General features: G+C 46.3%; 1 protein-coding gene across 1 annotated transcript in view; it reads right to left on the bottom strand.

Moving 5' to 3' along the window:
* Positions 1–18,408, bottom strand: part of Dera (deoxyribose-phosphate aldolase) — an 80,493-nt gene that overhangs the window by 22,521 nt on the left and 39,564 nt on the right. The window contains exon 6 of the mRNA XM_021164758.2: positions 14,230–14,358. Coding sequence (XP_021020417.1) covers positions 14,230–14,358 — 129 coding nt within the window. The remainder of the gene's footprint in view (positions 1–14,229; positions 14,359–18,408) is intronic.

Genomic DNA, 18,408 nt, shown 5'->3' on the forward strand with positions numbered 1-18,408 from the left:
CTTCACTCCAGGGACACGAGCTTCCGTCCTCCACTGCACTGCACTCCACTGCACTTCACTCCAGGGACACACGCTTCTATTCTCCGCTCCACTGTGGAGCTTCAGGAGAGTCTCTCTCTGATTTTGACGTTGCTTTCCTCTGACCAATCCCAGGCCATCCCCAACACATGCCGCTGACTTTATACCAAGCTTGTAGAAACGTGTTCTACTGATGAAAAGAAAGAAACTTGACTGATACTTCAACTCTGTCTTTTCGTCAAATTTAATTTGAGCTCCGTAGAGCAGGAAACCAAACCCTCGGCTCTTCTGTTTCTTCTTTAACTCTAAGTCCTAAAACAGCATCACGCATCGCAACAGCTTACCAAAAGTCCCCGGAACCCCTGCACTAAGAGATGCTATGCTAGGAGACGATCCTTACAAACCAATGGTTCAAATCTCGATCCTACAGTCTCCAGCCGCAGCTCAATCCTCATTTATAGTACCATTTCTTTAATTAAAACAAAAACAAAACCACCTTGCTCTTCTGAAGTAGAACTATTATGAGGGGAGTTCTACTACTTCTTGTTACCATATGCAGAGCGCATTTGTAGACATCCTGTTGTTTTAAAGAAAAACAAGTATGGCGGTGGGCAGAAGTTAAAGTGACCAGTGATAAAGACCAAGGGAAGACGGTCCTCTGCTTCCTTGGTGCAGAGACACTGGAGGCTGTCATCTTTGCAAGCTTCCACGTTCCCTTTTTAATGTATTAACAAAGAAGAAAACCCACAGTATTTACCCATAATCTCCCAATAATGGTTCCAGAAAGCAAGAGACATCTGGGTTTATAAAGGAGAGGAGGAAATAAGATGTGGTGGGAACTAGGTTGTCACCAGGCAGGAAAGAGTTCTCTGATTTTATTTGGATTTGTTTCTGCAGTGGCGCCCTTCGTCTTACGTGAGGTCTCTGGGGGAATTATGTGAGGATTTTTTGTTGTTGTTGTTTTATCTTTTCTCTATTTGTATCTTTGAACATTTGGTTTTAAACTCAGATCCAAGTTATCTGCATGCATTAAACTGCTAGTTGACAGCACAGATAAACCAAGTGCATTTTCCTCTCTTTAATTATTAAATTGAACAGTTTAATAATGCAATTCTCCAACCGAAAAATGGATTGTATTCCAAAGCTCATAAATGCATGGTTGGCTGAAATCAAAATGTATTTCTCCAGACTGAGGTTGGCAATAAATGCCAAGCAACCCAGAACCCAAGTTTCACTCCTGCGGAATGTTCAGGCCTCCGAGCCCTGTAAACTTTGGACAAAGAGTTTACTGGGGACACAGGAGTGTCAGCAGGCCCATCTCTGCAGCTCATTAAGCCACTGTCTCCTACGAGGCTAGGGCTGGGACATTCTGAGATTTATAATCCCAGCATCTGGGAGACTGAGGTGAAGGCCAGCCCAGGTTACATCACCCAACACAAATACTTCTGTAGCCTGCAAGCCACTTCTGGCTCTGGGGACAGGAAACGGACACTTGGTCTTTGAGACCCCCTCGGCTCACTGCCTGGCCCTTCTCAGGCACTTCTCTCTCTGATGCCAGCCACCCCATTGTCCTCCTACCCCAGAGCTGTTACTGCACTACATGCAGGCTCAGCTCATTCAGAAATTGCTAATAACTGCTGGGTTCCTGGGGTCTCAAATGCCTTGAGCTCCTCTAACAGGGTCCTTTAAGAGGATCAAACCATGTGGCTACCACATCACATGTCTCCCTCTGTGTCCCTAAATACATGTTCCCTTCTGGCCTCTGTATGAGCTGCTCTTTCTCAGAACCATTTGTCTTGGATTAAATAAACAAATAAATAGTAAAAACAAAACAAACAAACAACAGCAATAAAAGAAAAAAAAATCATGGAACTTTTTCATTCTACCCTTGAAGGAACAAACAAGATTAATGGTAAAGTATGTTTGATTATAGGGAGGAACCAGCAAGAACATGAAATGAGAACTGAACTTCAAAAATAACCAGCAGAAAAACATACTTAATAGCCTTTCAATTTAGGACACGCCAACTCTACTGGAAATACCTAAAGGTGGTTTTACAGATTTTTATTTTACGGCTTGGAAAGGCATTAAGATATTGAGTACTGTAGAATAAAGCCGACTGCTTTCTAGTCATCCGATATACAAGCTAAGAAAAGGCCTCGGCGTATGACGGATGTAGTGATGGGGATCATTGCGAACGCAGAGGTAACTTGCATGCTTTTCCTTTCTATTAAAAAATAAACAGGCACACTTTAATTATTCACTAGGCATGCTAATATCAAACTGTGATGACAGTGAATATCCTACCAACAGCTTTGTGCCACTTCGGTGCAACATGATCTATGTTCCCTCCCAACCCGTGGACTCTTTGGAGCCTCCTCGGCTGTCCCTGCCCAATTTAGCAGCTTATAAGCACAGGAAGCTGACTTTCCCATGCCCCACTTGGTGATAAATTTTTCACAAAAAGCAAATGAGCACACTCATCCCTGGGTCGCAGTGAGGAAGCATCATCCCAAGAACTGGAGTCAGAACCAGGCGGGCCTCTCCCTCCTCCTTCAGCACCGGCAGCAGATCTTCCCTTGAATGCATATGCTGAACCTCATTCACGTATTCTAACTAGAAAAACGGCCTCCTACTTACCCTCGTGGCTTTTGCTAGAATTTATTTTTTTAATGTATTGTTTTCCCTTGTTACATAAACAGAAAAGTAAAAAGTGGGCCAGTCTATGCCTCATTCTGTAATAAACCCAACCACCTTGGGCTGCGGATGTTCTTACATGGGGAAGCAGAGGCCTTGGTTCTTAGACAGTAAACAATCTGGTTTCTCCCAAATCCCACGTCCCAACAAAATCACTCTCGGCTCTCTTGCCTCTGCTCCCCTATGGCCATTCCTAGCTACTATTGTTTTTGCTTCTAACATGTTTTGGACGGTTAGTTTTCAACTGCCGATTTGACATACCCTAAAACCACCTGGGAAGAAAATCTTAAGGAATTGTCTAGCTCATGTTGGCCTGTGGGCATGTCTGTGGGGGTCTGTCTTGATTGTTAATTGATGTGAAAAGTCAGAGCCCACTGTGGGCAGCGCCATTCCTAGGCAGGTGATTACACACTGCAGACGGGAATGTAAACACATGGGCCAGCATGCACTTATTCAACTACTCTTGACTGTGATGGACAGCAGCCTAGAACTGTAAGCTGAATAACCCTTCTCTCCTCAGTTGTTCGCTATCAGGGTATTTTATCACAGCAACAGAAATACAAGCAGGACAACGCCCCAAGTCACTCCTGCTCTGCAGGGCTTTCTTAGCTTCATCTCCTGGCCAGCCACACTGTTACCTCCGTTTCCTCAGCTCCCATCTCCAACAGAAACACACGTCACTGCCAAAATGCCAATGCAACCATTGTCCACCATCACGAAGAGTCTGGAGTTAGGGGATTGCATCTTTGTCCCAGGTGCTGGGCACAGGAGACATTCTATAGACCCCACTGACCGAAAGAATAAATGGAGGAGGGATGACTTGCTAGTCCAGTGCTCAGTCCTCAAGCTAAAAGCTTTCCCTGCCCCTACTCTGAGGAGCCTGATTCCTCAGATAGTTCTCAGTTGTAAAATGCTTTCTGGCTGACCTCCCACTCTCTAGCCACACCTTCACCTCTTCCCCACACACACTGGAGGGACATGCTGCCTCTGTATATCTCTGCAACATAGATCCAGTGACTTTCCAGCCAAAAGGCCTTCCTTCACATCTGTCCCCAACAAGAGTCATAAGAGTTAACAGCTTTGTGAGTTCTTCCTTCCGACTCCCTCCCAGTGGGTTAGCAGGAAGAGATGCAGGAAAACAATGGCCCTGTGGCCCCTTCCTTCCCACAGAGCAAACCACTCTCTCTGCTTTTATCTTGTATACAAGACCTAAGAGATGGCTAACACCTCACCTCACGTGCTGGCTGCCCAGTCTCCATTTACCCATTTTCTGTCTCCCTTCTCTCTCATAAGCCTTCTCAGTCCACATAGCCCAGAATGGAGCAGGACCCCAAACAAACCCCACACCCAACATGGAGAAGACAGGAAAAAAAACAATGGTCTGTTTGTATTGCAGTGAAGGACAACAACTAGGTAAAGATGAGTGTCAGCTTGTGGTTCAGAGTCTACACTGTACTACAGCATGGCTGATGTAGGCCAAGCCCTTGGACTGGCCTAGAGACCAGCTGACCCGCAGGATGGGATCTCTCAGGGAAAACAGGTTCAGCCTGCCAAGCAGGCCACTTACAAAAGCAGCTTGGGAAACAGATTTGTTCCGTGCGGGCTACCGAGAGTCCTCCTGTTCAAGCTTGAGACTTTTATTGGTTATTTTATGTATTTACATTTCAAATGTTATCCCCTTTCCCGGTTTCCCCTCTGCACCTCCCCCATACTCCTCCCCTTGCTTCTATGCCGATGCTCCCCCTCCCACCTCACCGCCTGGCATCTCCCTACACTGGGGCATCGAGCCTTCCTTCACAGGACCAAGGAATTCTCCTTCTGATGTCAGGCTCTTTTTAAATGACTATTAAACTGCAGGGCTTGGAAGAAGGAGTCCTGTCCTGACCAGCGGTTCAGGATCCTGCCTGCTAAACAGACGTACTCATGGCCATTTCTGAAGTACTTCAGAAAAAGCACTAACCGCCCCCTGCCACGCCCACCCTGGTAACTACACCCAGCCACGCCCACCGAGGACCCACGGGAACACTAACGATCCCACTGCCATGTCCACCCAGGACCGGCTGACACCTGATTCTCTGGCAGTTGGATTTATCAACAGTGTAGCTATGAAGCTCTTGAGGAAATCCTCATAAAAGTCTCGCTAAAGAGTGTTGGCCTAGCCTGTCCCCCTCAGCAGCGCTTTCACCGCCTACACGGGCTTGATATTTTAGTCCCTCCTGAGCTCGGACACTTTTGTATTTCAGGTTTTCTCGTGGTAGAGTGAGAGGTTTGAGGTCAGTGAACTCTTTAAAAACAAGCAAAACAACATTATTTAGACATTTTTCCATTTTAAAGATTCATTCTTATTTTGCGTGCATGAGGAGATAGACACGTGTCTATGTACCACGAACATGCCTGGTGGCCTTGGAGGTCAGAAAACAGTATCAGGTCCCCTGGAACTGCAACCACAGATGGCTGTAAACTGCCATGTGGACCGTGACAACAGGGCAAGTGTCCTCTGCCGGAGCAAATGGCTCTCTTGATGGCTGAGCTACCTACCTCTCCAGCCCGCCTGTTTGTTTGTTTGTTTGCTTGCTTGCTTGCTTAACAGTTTACAATCCTAACAGTTTTCTAGGCACTTCAGCGTTAATTATCTATCTACTTATTTAACTCTGGCTAGGGACTGAACCCAGGGTCTTGGACATGACAGACAGGCCCTCCACCACTGAGCTGCACCCCCAGGCCTCCACCATCTACCTACAAACATCCACTTAGACTCTGTGACTGGCAAGTAACAGGGAAATCGATGAGTAAGCGAAGATCTCTTTAGTGACTTACACACAGAAAACGTGGCAGGCGGGATTCCAACTTGAAGACCCCATTTCCCACTTGCCTAACTAGCTCCCGGGAAGACAAAAATTACATAGGAGATCACTGAAGTTTATGGGCTTTTAAAAAGCCATGTTAACATTTAAAAAGAAAAGGGGCTCACGCGGTACCTCCCTCCCTCTGCTTCGCAGCTTCCCTTGGCTAGCATGACTTTGTTTGTATTCACTTGCATTAGGGCCAGGGTCACAGACAGAAACTGTGGATTTCCGGAATGCCCCTTCGCTACCTAAGTTGTTTCACTGAATGGCTTGCTGAGCAATTTAATACAGAGGGTCTCTCTCTTCTTTATTCTAGAAATGGCAGTACAACCTTCCGCTTGTGTCAGCCAGTTTTTCCTCCAGTTAACATAACTTTCTACATTTAAAAAAAAAATACATCTTTCTTCATTTATTTGTTCTTATGAAGTAAACCTAGAAGCCTTCAAATATTTTTTCTTTGAAATCAAATAAAGAAATATTCATCCATGCAGAAGAAAAGAGAGCACAGGAGAGTCCCCGGCTCTGCTTTATAATATTACGGCACGTGGTGCAGTCTCGTGTCTGTATTTATTTCCAGTCATTTAGTTTATGATGGAGAATAACTTTTGATTACTGATGCTCGCAGTATTATTCTCTCTGTCTTGGACTGTTTGAAGACCTGTATTTTATTACAAAGTCCAATAAAAATAAAGTGAAAAGCCCACAGGTCCCCAAACTGCTTCCTGGCCGGGGCTGTACGTCATTCGTTTCCAATCTGGAAGGAATTTCCTTCCCCTGTAAGTCTCTGTCGCTTGCTCATAAGCAAATTTATCTCCTAATGCCTCCTTCTTTATTTTAGCCATTAATCTCCCATTGAGAGTCCTACGAAATGCTTTCTGCAGATAAAAATATTTAATGTTTACTAGATTTCCCCATTCCACACAACATATATTGCTTAAAGGGGGCAAAATCAATCTTTTCTACCTGAGTTCAAGTTTGTTAGTTTGATGCCGCATGTTTCCCTTGGAAGTAAGAAATCCTATTTCTTTTGCTACAGGTTGAATTATGTCCAAACAAAAGATGTCAAAATTGTAACCTTAGACTCCTCTTCTAGAAGGTGAGCTTATTTGGAAATGGGGTGGTTGAGTTGGTAATCACTTAAGAAGAAAGCACACTGAGTCAAGTGTCCATTGTCTGGCTGGAATCCACAGAAGAGGCTCAGGCACACAGAGAGAAGCCGCCTGACGGCAGAGGTCAGGCCAGGGAAGCTGAGTGTGACCTTATCTCCTTCCTGGAGTTCTTTATTTCATTCAGCAAAAGTCAGCAAGGAAATGAGTGAGACTGAACCTGCGGAAATGCCTGTTGTAGGAGTGGACGGCAGGCAGGGCGTACGTGGCGGGCGGGGCGCACATGGCGCGCCTGCATGCTCCCCAGATGGGATAGCAGGTTGGTGTTCACCCTATAAGAGGTTTAACTTCCTGGCCTAGTTTAAGGACGTATAAACAAAGTTACACTTCAAAGCCCAGTCCCCCAGGCCCTCATACTTCCGCACCTCTCTCCCTGTGTCTTCCCTGAACCACACATCAGCTTGAGCCTTTTTCTTTCCATCAAAAACCCAAATCAAAAGTTCTTCATGCCCTCCCCTCCCCTCTGCATCTACCTGTGAGTCTTACAAAGTTCCACGACACTCCACTGCTTTGCAGTGCTTCAAAGCTGTCTTGGAAATACAACCTCTGGGTCAGAGTTTCAGGCTGCTAGCCGGGGCCGTGCCATTATGAAAGGCCACTCCATTATAATGGAACTGTGACCATTGCCAGAAGTACGGTAACTTAATGCCCTAAATTATGATTATGTGGAGTAACTACGTCTAGATTCTTTCCCCCGCCCCCAGAGCTGTTTTGGGCACAACCTGCCCTGTGACTACTTATCAATCACGTGATCTGCACAGAGACCCTACTTTTCCTCTGAAACCTACAAGGAGGAGGCCCACCTCCTGCCATGTGGGCTGCACTGTCCTGTGAGCCCCTGCAATGTTCTCTGTCTGTCTGTCCATACCACTAATAACTGCTCTAAGAAATCTCTTACCCCAAAGGGCAATCTGCCTCAGTGTCCTCCCTGACTCTCTCACCCGGCCTTTAACCCAACACAGCTATATTCTTATGCTTTCTCCAGTGGTGGAGTCTCACTAACAACTCTTCGTTTTATAAGTTAAACATTTTTACTTAGAAAACATGCGACCTTGTTTTAAAAAGACATTAAAACAAACCAGGCTGCCCCACCATGGGGATCAGAATGCACCATCTGGAACAATACTCCTTGAGCAAGGAAAACTTGCAGTACATGACAGGGGGGCTCAGGGTAGCTTGTGACAATCTTCTGGTGTCACTCGCCATTTGAATCATATTAAAGCTTTAGGTAGTAATTGGCTCTTAGTCACGGCACGGTTTTGGTTTTTGTTTCTTGTGGTCCAAGTTAATCTCCCGGGACTTTCCCGGTTCTTTTAAGATTGAATGACCTCACATATTTATTTTCCTATTTCTCCGCTTCATCTCACTGTCCCTGCACTACTCTCTTCTTAGTAGGTTGGATTTCAGATCAGCTAACCCCTGGCTCCTGCTCCTCCCTGACCCCATTTTTATTTCCTCTGCTTTGCAAAATTCTAGCCGAGTTCAAAACTCCTTGCCAGTTCTGTCAAGGTGCACCCTCCTGCGGGCCCAGGTTCCTCCAGCAACAGGTTTTTACGAGTGCTTCTCTGCACAGATCGGCATCAGCAGTTCAAGCCTGATGACTTTACGACTGCATCTCCACGCTTATTTATCACGTCTGTATTATTCCTGAAGATAAGGTCTAGAATAACCTGGAGGAGAGCGTGTTAGCTGTTGCCAGGGAGCAGACGGCCCCTACCTTCCCAAAGATAAAGGCAGTTCTGCATCTTCGCCTTCTCAAAGTGTGCAGCGTGCAGCTGCTGGGCTAGAATCCCTTCACCTAAGCACATCAGCTTGCTTCCTGCGTCTGTTTTCTCTAAGCATGACACTTCCTATCTTGCCATCCTTTAGGGACTCGATGAAAGCCAACACAGCCCCTCTTCCCCCACTCCCATGTTTCTTATATTCCCTCACCCGGGATCTTCCCTAACTCCCACTTCTCTCACCAGATTCCCACTCATTCAATCAAAGGTCCCTGCACATCACCCCCTCCAGAAGCACCCTCAATTCTCATCTTCAGACCTTGGGCTGGGACCAATGAACCTCTGGTGCAGCTGTAAACGAACTGTCCTTTTCACCTGCTTCGTGTGTGTGTGTGTGTGTGTGTGTGTGTGTGTGTGTGTGTGTGTGTTTTCAAGACAGGGTTCCTCTGTGTAGTCTTGGCTGTCCTGGAACTCACTCTGTAGACCACGCTGGTCTCAAACTCAGAAATCCACCTGCCTCTGCCTCCCAAGTGCTGGGATTAAAGGTGTGCCGCCGCCACTGCCCGGCCCTTCACCTGCTTCTTAAAAATCCATTTCCACTTCCCTTTCCTGTGCCCGGCTGAGCCAAAGCTGCCCAACAACCGAGAGCTATATGCCGTTCTGTTTGGCTACATATCTGAAGAGCTTGTACGGCTGCCATCATTTCTGGGATTCAGGAAGAGACTTGATAGGTTTGCAAGTGCAGAAACCTGGATGATAACTAATGGTGATTCGTAACCAGATTCATTTTATAGATCTCTTTTCTAGTGAGTTCATATCTAACATTTTCATCAACCCTCAAAGCTCTGGGGCGGATACAGAAGAGCACAGCTGAGCATCACGTACACATCTCCTGGAGCTTCAGTCAGCAGCTTCTGAAAAGTGTCGCTCTGAACAACACCGGCCACAGCCTAGCAGGAAGAGTCAGCTGTGTCCCCTTTCTTACAATAGGATAGCGTGGGAGTCATGCTGAGGTCAGTGGCTTGCAAGGTTACTGTCTTAGAGTTTACAATGTATTCTCACACCTTAATTGTTGGATAACACGTAATTTAATTGCACAAGGTCAGGTCATGCAGGGAAAAACAAGAGCCCTGATCTCCCCCTGACTGCACTCCTTCCCGGGACTATTCTGACAGAATACTAACGAAGAGCCACACAAAAGTAGGCCTTGAGTCACTTAGGCGACTCTTGCTCTGCTCTCTGAGGTCATCACGAGATCCTGCACACAGCACAAACTAAATGCACGCTATTTTGGCTCACGGGCCTGGAGGCTGGAGCGTCCAAGAACACAGCATTGGTGAGGACCACTGTGCTGCTTCATGGCAAGGCAGAAGAAAGCACACAGGCAACATAGACAGAGAAGAAAAGTCAGCAGACACACAGCAGGCTGCTCATGCCTGTGAAAATGGCATTCATCTACACATAAGGGCCTATGTGGGAGCCTCTTAATACTAGCAGCTAGGAGGTTCAACTTCTGCCCAAATGTGACAGGAGGCACTTAGGTCACAGCAGTGCTGTCCAACACGCACATGCCTTGGCTAACTAAGGTATTATTTGTAATGACGACCAGCACCACACTAACACAGTTAGTTCCATTTCTCTGCCATAACCTGAATGGTGCAAGTCACAGACTTGTAACAGTTTAATTTAAAGTAACGGTCAAAGCTGTTGACGGAGGATTCCAGACATATCAGAGTACCGATGGACTTGCTCACCAGTTAGTTATAGCTAGAAAATGGCAGGAGATGTGTTCAGGCACTGGGAAGTTGGGAGCTGAAGACACAGCCCCTGAGATAACTCAGATGTGCAAGTTAACTGAGAGGCTCTTTACATCAGCTGCTGTAAATATGTTCAGATATATACACAGGAAATACGATTCAGTGAGTTTAAAGACAAGGGCTCAGCAGAAGAGTGAAATGTTGTAGTTCAATGATAATTCCAAAATAAACAAAGAGAAAAACAAACAAACAAACAACTATTCCAAACCCCAACATATACACTGGCATAAATTTTACCTGGCGGATTGAAAAGCAAACTTGAGAATCAAAATAAAGGGCAAGGCACATGAATAAATAAACATGCTTTCGTAATTCCTAATTTTCTGTTTGGAGAACAAAATGATAATGATGGTGAGGATGGTGATGGCGGTGATGATGGTGATGGTGATTGAAAGTTAACCACGTAGGACTTGAGCAGCCTATGGGACAATACCAGTCTGTCTTACACTTACACACTTAGGATCCTTGAAGGAAAGACAGATACCATGGGGCAGATATTTCTTAACAAAATAGTTCTAGGGGTGAGAGATATGTCACAGTGACTACACACATACACTGCTCTCATAGACGACCCAAGTTCAGTTACCAGAAAAGCACTCAAAATTTAGACACCAAAGATCTCAATCTAAAGGACACTTTAACATTCTAAATGATAAGAGAACTTATGAAGGAAGCTAGAAAACACTTTACCTCATGATGAACAAAAGGAAAAAGTTAGGTCTTTGGAAAGACTAATAAAATCGACAAAACTCCTGCAAGACTCTATCAGGAGAGGAGAAAAATAAAAATTAAAAAGCAGCTGTCAGGGTGAAGAATGAGCTGTGACTACAGACCCTACAGACATCAGACTAGGACCACGGTATGAACAACTTCACAACCACAATCCTAGCAGCTCAACGCATCTCGGTGGCAATGGAGCAGGTGTCTGTAAGAAAGCTTGCAGTCTCTCGGTTTTTCATTTGGTGGAGCAGCAAACAAAATGGTAGCTACAGTGTGAGTTACAGGATGTTCTAAACTGACGAAGCCCGTGGATGTCCATACGGCCAGCTTGTGCTGCTGGCGAGCAGGTGAACCGCATCACACTGACCTTAGAGGGTCTATGGTGCTTTGAATGGGAACGGCCGCAAAGGTTCAGTGATGTGACTGATGAACCCCCGATGACGAACAGTTTAGCAAGGAGGAGGAGATACAGCCTTGACAGAGGAGGTGTGTGCCTGGATGTGGGGTCTGAGGTTTCCCAAGCCCTTGCCAGGCCCAGACTTAAGCTCTTCCTCTGGACTTCTGTCCCCACAGCTGCCGTCACACACCCAGCCAAGGCAGGAGTGGACTCCCCCTCTGAAACTGGAATCCCCAGGTAAGTGCTGCGTCTTATGAATTACCTTGGTTGTGGCATCCTCTCATGGCACTAGAACAGTAACTAAGAGAGTCACTCAGAATCTGCCGGATGACAGCAACGTTACCTCCTGACTGCAGTAGTCAGATGCAGGTGACTGCACACGGTCTAAGCTTCTCACACCGGATGGACACTTAACACATTCCAGTGAATGTAAGCTCAGCTCAATGAGATTGATTTTTTTTTTTAGTCAGAAAAAATAAAGTATTTTTATTTGGGATTAGTCTGTGCATTATATAGAAAACTAAAACAAAAATACAGAAACTCACTGAATTTGGAAAATACTTCAGTTCCATTATACGTAGCAGCAGGATAAATACAGACTGGGAAGCAGGCTAGACGCTGTAAACCATAAAGTTCACAAAGACAACGAACGTCCTTCCTGAGAGCCGCTGCTTCTGAAGAAGAAGCTGCATTGCAGTGGACGTGAGCCAAGCAGAGGTCAAACGCGGACTGCGGGCCTGCTCGAGCTCTGGGACCTTAAGAAAATCTCCATCAACTCGGGGGTGATGACAAGATCAAGGGGCATTAAAAGCATTCGTCAGCAACGGGGACATGGAACTCAGTGGCAGAGCACTTGTTCAGCAGGTGCATGTGCACACAAACAGAAAACTTAGTGTGGCCCTGGAGGACCAGAAAGAAGGGTCCCAGGAAACTGAAAACAGACCTACTGTGCAGTCAAGCACCATAACTTCTGGGTATACAGCCAAAGAAATCAAAGCCAGCACAGACAGAGAAACCAACATGGTCATGTTTACTGAAAGACCGGAGCCATACTAGATGTAAAAAAACAAAACATGGAAAGCAGGGTATATACACACACTGTAAGGCTATTCGGCCACACCCTCTCCTATGTGGAGTCATGTGCTTCTCCTATGAAATCAGAAGAGAAACTATTAATGTGGGGGAGGGAAGACCAGAGGAAGAGACAGTAATTCTCACATATAGAACACACACACACACAAGGCAGAGGGAAGCCACCTGTGAGGAGGTAGGAGGACCACGAGAAACGACAGGGAGGGAGGCCAATGTGAACAGAGCCCACTGGTAACGTGTCTGCAGCTTCACCACAAAGCCTGGTATTTTTCGACACTAGCTAAACTCTAAACTAACAATGTAAGAAGACCAAACTGAGAATGAATCTGTTGATGTACCCCACAGCTACAGGCTCAACAGGCCAGTTAAATGGTGAGGCAGAGCCCATAAACACAGCAGAGGGCAAACTGCACAGAAGGCAAGGGCAGCAGCAGCTTCCAGCCAGTTTTCTCTGGGCACAGCGGATGGAGACAGCCTAACGCCACCTTCCCTCTGGGAGCTGCTTGTGCAGAGGGTCCACAGCTGACCTTTCAGAAAGCCCATACTTTCTTCTGGATGGTGTTATACCTGTGGTAAGAGACACCTCAGGCCAGCTCAGTTGTGGCCCCATCAAGTGCCTCGGCCTTGCGAGCATGCTGACACGGCAGCACCCTCAGGGGTGTCCCACAAATGGTTACTGCCATGTTTGGCTGCAGCTCCTTGAAGATGGCCTCAACTTTTAGTTTGTTGCCCAGACTAGCAGTCTCTTCCTTGGCTAAGAACCAGAAGGGGACCACATGTCTAGCTAACACAATGAATGGCCTGAACCAGGGAAGCCAGGCACCTTCATCCCAGTGTTAGGGCCCCTAGGGGGCACCTCAAAATCAGCACAGTGAGGCGTGTCATCGAATAGAGAATTAATCAATTAATCGAAAGGATATGGAGTTCTCAAGAAGATGAATCAAGCGGTGGGGAAGGAAGTGATGCCGGACACTGTCGTGGCTGTGCTGAAGTCAAGCGTGCTGAGGACAGAGGCCTTCGAGGCAGGGGCCCAACATGCACAAGGACACAAAGGAAGCTGAGTCCAGGGGTGAAGGGGAAGGAAACAGGAGAAGACACAGACAGAGAGCCGGGAAGTTACACTCCATGGGGGAGGGGGGGCATTTAACAGCACAGAGGAGAGAAGACTAGAAAGGGCCAAAAGTAGGGACGGAGAACTAAGCTGAAGTAACCCACTCGGGAGGGTTTGCCCAGGACAGCAGCTGCAGCGTGGAGAGAGATGCAGCAGGCCACAAGAGTGTCTGAGGAATCCCTGGTACAGTGGAGGTGAGAAAGAGGCCGGCGGAGCTCCAACCAGAGCGAATGTGTCTGCTCTGTGCAAAGCAACAGGTCAACCTCTCTCTGAAAGTAAGAAGAACGCCCCCTGGATTCTTCTTTATATTAGCAGGAACAAAAGCAGGGGCCACTTGAGAAAGCACAGACAGGTCTCAGAAAGATGCAATGCTAAACTAAATCCTCTCCAGCACACACTGAGGAACAATCAACAAGCACAAAAGGCAATTTGCTAACAAGAGCGCCATCTACTGCTACATAGGGAGAGCGCAGCAAAAGAAAAATGCTACAAACAAACAGAAAAGTGGACAGAGGCCCAAAGTCTCCATTCACAAATCAAGGGTTTACGGTAGCACTTGCAATACCATCCAAATGCTTGTCTTTCCTTGTTTCTCCTAAAACCGTCGACCCAGTGGGAAGCGGGTCTGAAGACACGAAGCTTACCTGCCATCATCGCTACCAGGCTGGCTTTGTAGACGTTGGTGAGAGAGCCCAGTTCGCCCGTAGCTAGGATGGTTTTGAGATGGGCCTCGCCGCAGGCCTTTCGAAACTGAGTGACCTCATCGTAGAGAGCTGTGAAGGAAACAATTGCAGCGTTACAAAGCAGGCAGGCGGGAACAGCATGGTGGCTCTTTAGAGCCAGGAGGAACCCACTTCGGATTTATGAAACATAAGACATTTGCCACTCACTTACTAAACATCACCCCAATTTAATATCACCTAGAGCACTCTGCTACAGTTCACATTCTGCTTTGAGCAGTGCCTGGTTTGCCACCATAAAACTGTTCCCAAGCTCTGGGCCTGGGGTCAAGAGTCATAAAGCCTCTTAAATACCATTATGAAGACATGCAAATTACAAATAATTTCTACTTTTTTCCACGTGATTAGGACCTGAGGGAGAAAGTAAAAGCAAATTTATCTGCCATACATCTAGCATCCAGTTACTATAGCACGAGGAAAAGATATCCTGCGGTTCCTATCCATTCTCCTCCAGAGGCAGCAGGCTCTCTTGTTAGTGGATAAAGCAGACCTTTTCTGATACAGGATACAGGAAGAGCTCATTGGCTACCACTGTAGACAGTAAGTACATGAAAACAGGAGGAGGAGATGGGCTGGCAGGTGCACTGCAGGTATGTGAGGAAAGCTCACCCTAGGGGTGTGCACTGAGGTAGCTGTCAATCACCCAAGCCCTACGTCACTTCCAGAGCTCCAGACAGAGCCTGCGACCAGACCAGCCTGGTAAGTAGACTAGACAGAGATGGGTCGACAAAGCAGCCAAAAACACATGGCAAATCCAAACTGAGGGAAGCGGCTGAAGGAAAACCAAACAGTTCAAAGAAACCAAAGCAAGCGAACACCAACTCGGAAACAAAACACAAACGAAATACACACAAAATTAAAAACATGTAAAAGAAAGAAAAGAAATATCAGTAAAGAGGCAAAAATGTTAGAAAACAAAACCAATGTGTTTCAAAAGCTACTTAAGAGGCATCTGTCAATGACAGCATGGGCTTTAGCCTTCTCCCCCTAGCCTACCATCTATCTGATTCCCCAAACTCAGGAATCAGAAAATCTGCCACGATGACCAGGGTGGCTTGTGTGTGTCTTAGGGGAAGCTGGTTTTACACACAGGATATCTGGTGTTTGTCACCACCAGATTGTCCTCATAGAAGGTCTGAGGTGACAGCCCTGTCTACCTCCCTTCCCCTGCCCACGTAACCTGACTCGTGGGAAAGCCATGTGACCTAAGTGCCCACCGTGACAGTGGAGTGTCTTAAATCATAACCCTGAGCAGGCAGTAACAATTTACATCCTTTCCACTCAGGAAGGGGAGTCTAGGGTGCAAGGACCTTTCTGGAAACTAAATCTAATGAGAACATTGTTCTTCTAGAAAAAGTGACAGGATGACTTCTGGTCTAAAAACCCAAGAATGCTAACCCGGTTAACCTGTGACTTGAAATTCTGTGGTAAGCAAGTAACAGTGGGCTCCCTGCTCCACAGCCTGACAGAGGTGAGCGGAAGACTGCAGATGTATCATTTCCTGTAGGACTCAGGCAATATTGTATTCAGTCTCGGTCCTATCCTTAGAGTACACTAACCTTATAGTTATTATAAAGATGAGGAAGAGGGAGAGAGAGAGAGAGAGAGAGAGAGAGAGAGTGCTGTGAAGTTTAGTATTAAAGTATTTTGGTGAAATAAGTTTCCATCTTGTCTGATAAAAATCAAATCTAATTTCATAACCTAACCCATTCCCCTTGAAGAGACAAGAAATTCTGCTGTATGGGTAAAAATCTTTAAAGATATTTAACTATAGCTTTTGTTACAGTGAACTTTGATCTGAATAACAAATTCTTCAACTATTGATTATGATCATATTTATGGAAAAAAAGCACTGCAATTCTTTTAGTGACCATTGGATTTATTTACTGTAGTAAACAAACCAGAAGAACAAGATGTGGTTTTATGACCAGCAGCTAGAGGGTGTGGGGGAGCCCTGCTGTTGAGGTTGTAGTCCACCATGTAGGGATAGCTCTCTGAGCTTAGTGCAAAACCGAGAACTCCCTTTCGGGGCGGGACTTCCCTTCTTCTGCTTGGCCTTGGCTGGACAGTGTCTCTGAGCAGGTACGGGGCCTTATGCGGAGAATGACCCCGGGCAGAGCTCTCTGCACGTACTGCACACAAGTCCCGCTCTAGCCTCCCACCCACGCGATAATTAGCTGCTGTGTTATGGCCAATCAGCCCTTTCCACCCATACCTCTAAAAGCCTCATATCCCTGCCCCTGGAAAGATGAAGTAGAGCTGTCTCACTGAAGCTGTCTCCCTTCTGTTACACTCACGATGCCACTTCTGCCCTCACAGGCTGGTGGCCCATGACCCCGGAGGAAAGGGAGACCCACAAGAGGGTATGTTCTTTAACTCAGAACCCAAACAGAAGGGATGTAAAGGGGCCACCTCCGCATCCGCGCCCTTCATTCTCAACGTGCTAATTTCATGACGTTAGCCGTATCATGTGTTCCTGAGAAAGCATCTATAGCTTGGCTTTATTCTATTATTCTGTGTACTCAGAACATATGCAGGACCGTGGAGACCCTGTCCCAAGGGAATAAGACAGAGAGTGATGAACACGGTCTCTCATGGAGCCTGCAACTCACTCCCTGGCTAGCCTGGCTGGCCAGTGATGCCCAGGTATCTTGCATGGGTCCGTCCATCCATCCAGAGCTGGAACTGCAGTGGGGAACACCAAGGCTTGCTTTACTATGTGGGTTCCAGGGCTCAAACTCATACCCTTGTGTTCAAGCCCTTACTGTCTGAGCTCTCCCTCCCTCTTCCTGCTCCAATCTGGATTCCTTGAATAGAAAACACAACCTCTTTGGAAAGAGCCTCAGGAAGCAGCCTCGGGAAGTTCACCATATTATCCCTTTCTTCTGTGTGTTTATTATGCTTCCGTCTATCATGCACCCGTGCACAGGTACATGTGAGCCTCAAAAGACAACTATTCGTTCTTTATTTCCTCAGAAAAGACAAGACTCTAGAGCTAGCACAGCTGCTGCTCTTTATGGGTTGTGGAATTGAGTTAAGAGTTTCCTGCATTTCTCTAGCCTATTTAGAGGGGCTAGCTTTTTTCACATACCTTTGGGAAGAGTCAGTAAAATAATCCATGTGACTGCAAGAGAATGGGGCAATTCATAGGTATTTATTCTTTAATAATAGCTCCCCGTATGTTTTCTTATATACGTCCAGAAATGCAACAATAACTTTACAGATGAAAATAAACTAAGAATTGTCCTAAGATTTACGAAAGTATAGTGAGAATTTACAAGTGTTACGTACAAGAAAACCAACCACTTCACCACAGCGCAAGCCAAAAACACCCAGAAGATGCATAGCTAGTGTTCATGTAGCTTATGGGCTGCACACTGATATTAGTGAGAGACACTGGGAAACCATGACACTTGTCAATAAGAGACCCTGACGGCTGAAATATAGCCCAGCCACACTCAAACTATGCCTCTTACCACACTCAGCAGATACTTATCTCAGGGTGCAAATGAGGAAAACAAGCGGGGGGAGGGGGGATGGATGCCCCTCCCCATGCCACCCCCCAAGGAAAGGACAGAGTAGGGGACCGGTCTACTGTAATTGCTACTTGACTATGTGAGAAGATGTTACATGATTAACAGATAAAGAGAAGAGATGATTCTCTGTGAGGTTCGATTAAAGAATAAGAAGCCTTAAGTTTCAAAGCATCATCCTTTCAAAACGCTGAGGGTTTCCTGTGCATCACTGGAATGACCCCAGTATGACAGCTGACCGTTTCTGAAATGTAGAGGGATCCTAAAATGTTATCACTAGTCCATAATGGGACAGATGAAAACTGTGTCTTCAGATTCTAAATAAGATTGTACTGCCTCAGGCTGGAGAAATGGCTCTGTGGTTCAGAGTCCTGGGTGCTCTTGCAAAGGACGCAACACCCATACGGTGTTCCAGCATCCATAGGGTGGTTCCCAAGCATGCATAAGAGGATCTGATGGTCTCTCCTGACATCCATGGGCACTAGACATGCATATAATACACAGACATACATGTAACCACAATACTCATAAACATAAAAATTAAAAATTA

Source organism: Mus caroli, unplaced genomic scaffold, assembly GCF_978045245.1.
Source record: "Mus caroli unplaced genomic scaffold, Mus_caroli_1 scaffold_7, whole genome shotgun sequence".
Taxonomy (NCBI): Eukaryota; Metazoa; Chordata; class Mammalia; order Rodentia; family Muridae; genus Mus; species Mus caroli.